The sequence below is a fragment of the Nicotiana tomentosiformis genome, chromosome 9, assembly GCF_000390325.3.
Source record: "Nicotiana tomentosiformis chromosome 9, ASM39032v3, whole genome shotgun sequence".
NCBI lineage: Eukaryota > Viridiplantae > Streptophyta > Magnoliopsida > Solanales > Solanaceae > Nicotiana > Nicotiana tomentosiformis.
In genome coordinates, this window is record NC_090820.1 from 57,544,777 (window position 1) to 57,550,599 (window position 5,823).

At 37.8% G+C, this 5,823-nt stretch overlaps 1 protein-coding gene across 1 annotated transcript; it reads right to left on the reverse strand.

The window, feature by feature from the left end:
* Positions 1-965: 965 nt before the first annotated feature.
* LOC138898838 (uncharacterized) lies at positions 966-1,446 on the reverse strand. Its single transcript, XM_070184944.1, has 2 exons — positions 1,392-1,446; positions 966-1,309 (listed from the first exon to the last, which is right to left on the reverse strand). The coding sequence occupies exons 1-2, from the start codon at positions 1,444-1,446 to the stop codon at positions 966-968; spliced, it is 399 nt and encodes a 132-aa protein (XP_070041045.1).
* Positions 1,447-5,823: the final 4,377 nt, after the last annotated feature.

The window sequence follows — 5,823 nt, forward strand, 5'->3', positions numbered from 1 at the left end:
TTGACTCCTTGTCAAATATTTCGCAAGATTTTGCCGAGACGAATGGACCGATCCCATAAGAGTAATGACATGATTTCCTGCTATGATGTACGGTCAAATCCTATAATAATCGTGTACACTGCCGATGGTTGACCGGCCCGAACCATAGATGTATCTCATAATACTGTTGCGGTCGTACGACCTGATCCATGATAGTACTGCTAAGGTATTTAGCCTGATCCTATAGGAATAGTGAAACTTGACGGGTCACTGGCCCTACTCATAAATATATGTGTGAGTTATGAAATTTTAGAAACTTTTAGGATAATTTCGTACAACGCGGGAGAAATTCGTAAAAGGAAGTACAATTCTACTGCTAATCAAGTAGCTCGCCAAATATCTAAAACATCAAGTCTAATACTTTATGAAAGTCTAGTCTCAGGCATAAATGTAAATTAAAGCATTTAAACATGAATGAATAACTCAAATATTACAATTAAAACATGGCGTGAGTCTAAATCTACCCGGACCTAATCAGGAATTCTAGCATACGTACTGAAACTTGTCACCTCATATGTGCGTAGCTACCACAACATGTAACACGTAACAAATATAACACCTACGGGGTGCATTCCCCCTCCCAAGGTTAGACATGAAACTTACCTCGCTCTGAAATTCGATAACCGGCTCCAATGACTCTCTAATACCTCAAACCACTGCCAAACGATCTAAAACTAGTCAAAGGACGTGTAAACAATCAAAATATATCCAAGGACCCATAATTTAACAATTTATAATAATTCCCAACTCCACACGAAGAGTCAACAAAGTCAACCACCAAGCCCACGCGCCCGGATTCCGAAAATATTTGAAGATAAATATTACCCATAGCACCACGAAGTTAAATATATAATTTATTCCCAATTCTATGTACAATTTCGTGGTCAGTATCCAAAAATATCATTTCTAGGTTTTCTTCAAAAATTTCACACATCAATAGCATAATTAGCTAAATAATCAGCTAGCTTATTGCCCTCCCTCATGATATGTGATATTCTAAAGTTGTTTTCCTCCATGATATCTTTGATCTCCTCCACATATGTAATGACTGCCCAAGGTGCTATCCATGTACCATCAATCACATTTTTCATTAACATGGAATCTGTTTGTAGCAGGATGTGTGTGTATCGATGTTGCACGCAATATCTCAGCGCCTCTAGAATAGTAATTGCCTCTGCTTCATTATTAGTAACCTCCTGAATCTCTCTTCCTAAAGCAAACCTTACATCTCCTGCTTCATCCCTTAAGACAAATCTGATTGAACTCTTGCCTGAATGATTATTCTAGTATTCATATCTAAATGTACTATTCTAGAGTGCACCATATGTGTGTCTCACAAGGAGAACTATTACCACCTTTGCAATATCCTTTGGAAATGTCAGCTAATGCTAACAAACCATCAACCATTTTGGGTTACCCTTTATACCCCATCTATATTCACATTTATCCACCCTGGATTAGGAAAATCCCATAACACCTTAGTAAACTTCAGCTTTGGAGTGTACATTTCCATCATATGTAGTAACTCCGGCCACTTGTGTGGCACATTTTGAAGACTAGGCTTCCTTACTCTAACTAGTGCTTGGAGTGTTGAGAACACCTAATATATGACTCTGCTGACTGAGATAGTTTCCCCATATTTCATGTTGTTCCATTTCTTCCAAATTTCCCACAAGATTATCGATGGCAAGGCTTGAAAAATAGGTTTCATCCTAAATAAAACCTCGATTGTCCAGCACTTAAACCACAGTTAGTTGCAGTGACAATCCATCCATATTAATTCTAGTATTCGACATAAAATAAAATAGAACCATACAGTACGAGTTGCATAAGATCTATAAAACACATGGGCCAAAGATTTTTCTTCTGGATTAAGGCAGCACCAACACCTAGATGGCATAAAATAACCCAACCTCCTAAAGTAGTCATCTAATGGAAGCTTGCCTTTCCACATGAAAAAGCAATCTTAAAAGGCAATCCTTTCACCCACATATTTTTGTATACGACGTTATGATTCCTTCTCCTCCTTGTATATTCCCAGGCAGATTTCACGATAAAATTACCCCTAGGTTCCAGCATCCAGTATGGACTATCAAGCTTGTCATGTGCTTTTGGTTGATTGATATTCTTTATAATATGTTCACCCAAATCTTGTGGAAGAATCTCTAGTAGCTTGCCTTTATCCCACGCACTATCCAACACCACATCATATACATTATTTATAGATTCATCGCAAAAGAAATCAGGAGGAGTAATGAAATATAAAGCACCAAAGCCTATCCGATTTTCGAACCAAAATAAAGAAGAGCCCATTCTTGGTTTCCATATTATTTGATGTTCAATCTCATCTCTACATTCAAGCATTTTTCTCCAAACATGAGATCTATTTCTCCATGGCACAACCATAGCATTCATCTTCTTACAATATTTCTGGCTCATGAACGAACTCCATAGTGTAGGTTTGGTTTGAAAGTTCCACCAAAATTTGCAAAACAAAGCTTTGGAGACATCATGTAATGATCTAAACCTAACACCTCCTTCTTCATATGGTAGGCAAAGCTTGTCCCAAGAGGCCCCATGTATGCCCTTTCCTCCAACTGAATTGCTCCAAAAGAAACGAGCAAACAATTTATGAATCTTGTTAATAACATTTGGAGGAGGATTGATAGCAGATAATAGGTGTATTAGCATACCGTGAAGAACATGTTTTATCAAGACTGCCCGACCACCAATAGAGAGTAGTTTTCCTTTCCATGATTACAATTTATCCACCACTTTGTTGATAAGTCCATGATAATAATCTAGCCTTCTTCTTGCATAGAAAACGAGGATAAGTAAAAGGAAATTCCTGCCTGCCTATTCCCGTAATTCTTTTCACCTTATTAGCAACTTCCAGACTTGTAGATTTATGCATATATATTGCTGATTTTGCCTTGTTGATTAACTGGCCAGAAGCTACCTCATAATCCCTCAACACCTCCATAATCAACTGCAATGATGTTGAATCTGAGGTTCTTCTTATTATGAAGATTCATGATTTTACTGTGTTGTTTCAGTGGTTATTTCTTTAACCTTATGACTTGAAATATTAGAAAAGGATTGGTTGTGATAGTGAGGAACCTGATCGTCATTTATTTTAGTTAATCGTTTACTACTTCTCATATTTATTCTTTTAATCTACTTTGCTATTTCTAGTGTTGTTTCTATTGCAAATTTAACTGCACACGTTATATTAGTGAGTTTTTTTGTACTTAAAAACCTCATCACTACTTCATTGAGGTTATTCAAGATACTTACTTAGTACATGAGGTCTGTTGTACTCATACTACACTTTGCACCTTGCGTGCAGATTTTCGAGCTAAGTAGTTGTGGATGACGAGGCTAGCATTGGGGATGTACCAGCATTCTAGATTCAAGCTACTCCTTGTTCAGGGCGGTTTAGGACTTCAAATAGATGTTGTATTTAATCTTCGTACAAGCTTTGTAAATCTTAATCTTAATGGCTCATGATTTCTACTACCAATCCTTGGGATAGTTGTATGGATTATTTTGCCATCTTATTTATTGTTCTTATATGATCTTTCATTCAGGTTATTATTTATTGTTTGGCTTATCTAGCATATGGGGTTAGGTGCCATCATGACTAGGTGGAGTTTTGGGTCGTGACAAGTTGGTATCATAACTCTAGGTTCATAGGTTCTATGGGCCATGAGCAAATATCTAGTAGAGTCTTGCGGATCGGTATGTTGATGTCCATACCTATCTTTGATAGGCTACATGGCATCTAGAAAACTTATCGTCTTTCTTTCATCATCGTGTGACTTTTATTTAGCTTGAAACCTAAGTCTTTAGCTTTTTTCTCTTCGATTCATATGCAATGTTGAGTACTCTATACCGGTTGTGCACCAACGGCTTGTGATGTCGTGGATGAGCTACGGATGTTTGTCCTGTGTTATGAGGCAAGCCAGTCTTAAGGATTGATGGCTCAGTGAGCGGCAAAATAACTATGTGATGAGTATTATGTAATTGAGAACTACGCTTAGATGGTTTGGATGTGATAAGAAGGATTTGCTTGGGATGCGAAGGATTTTTGATGCTTGATTATTGTCTCGATGTGTCGTATAGTCTTAAGATGTGGATATGTTGGTAGCATTTTTAGCTGTTCATCGGTGGAATGAAATTGATTCTTGTATCTTGTTAATGAGTATAGACTTGTGAAGATTAATAGAATGCATATGGTTGTGGCCATGTTAGGGTCATAAAAGGATGTTTGAGGCTAGTAGGTGGGTTATCTCCTGAGAGAAGGCTTGAGGTTGTATGATTCTTATCAGACTTTTATGGAGAATTTTCCTTCTATTCAGTGGAATGAACGTATTATGATTAGAGTTTCGATCGCTCAAGGACGTTCACACAACTATCACGAGGATGAGTATGAACTTAGCTAATGATTGGAAGGTGCGATGACTAGTACTACATGAGCTTATGAGGTGATTCTGCTGGATAACAGTGTGAGGCCATGGCAGTTAAGAAGGAAGAGTCTTGTGGGTTATAAGATGATATATTTGTGGCTTCAAACCGAGTGGGGGAGTCTAGCATCAATGATTAAGTCAAATGTGCATGTGTTGTTATAGTTCTTGGACTAGGATACATTTGTGGATTGGATATGGTTTGAGAAAAGGGTCACCGAGGATGATTTAGGAAAGGAATTTCCCGGATGCATTGATGTAATAGACCTTATTAATCTATGAAGGTTGTGGAATGACTCAGGTTTGATATTCGTCGGGGATGAGGTGTGCAAGGGAAATGATTTACTCAGTTGCCAAAGGGTGAAGTTACCTTTGGAGTATTCATGTCCTAACAGAGCAATAGCTATTCGGCATGTTTGTCTATGTATTCGGAGATTGTGCAAAGTGGATGACTCTCGAGAGAGGTTCTGGTGGGTTTAAGTTCCAAGAGGTGATACTTAATGATTTGCCGAATTTCGTTGTGTGGCTAAGGATTTGAGATTTGTCTTGGATGATATTGAGACTTGCAGTGTTTCTATATCATTATTGATTCTACATGGTAGTATTAGAGAGATGGAATAAATAACTTCGGATTCACAGAAGGTCTCTTTAGAGGGAGCATTTTGGTTTGAGCTACTTTTGGGTTTGGTAGTCTGCGTGACTTAGTTGATTTATATGGATTCAATTCTTATGGCTTGGATATGTGCTAATGGGTTTCAAAGAGTTCATGATGGTTTTGATCACGACACGAGGTTGATGTCTTCTACGGGTATCGAAGGTTAGTTGCGTGTTGTGATGTTCTCCTGGATAGAGTAAAGTGGAAGGTTTCTGGTTGATTGAATGTTTATCCTTCTCGTGATTCATAGTTGATGATGAGATTCTCGTATTTTTTGTATTGTAGCATGGTAGATCCAGAGATCCGCGTGAGGCATTGGGATTGAATGGACAAGGTTTCAGTTTAGTTTTGAAATGAAGGTCATAAGTTATATACAAAACGAGGGATTTCAGATGTTTAAGTGTATGCTAGCTCTATCTTGTATTACCGGAGGGGTGCATGTTGTAGAAGACGCACTGCGTATTGATTTGTAGATTCTTGACTGGTATTATAGAAATCACATGGTTGGTGACTGTTGATGTTTAGGTTTTACTACATGTCACAAAAGATTTATGGGAGTAATTCTCTTTAGGTGACTGTGCATGAGTGACATATCAGTCATTTGAGTGGGAGAGTTGGAGATCAGATATGGAGATTTCCTGTATTCTTGAGATTTAGAGCTTA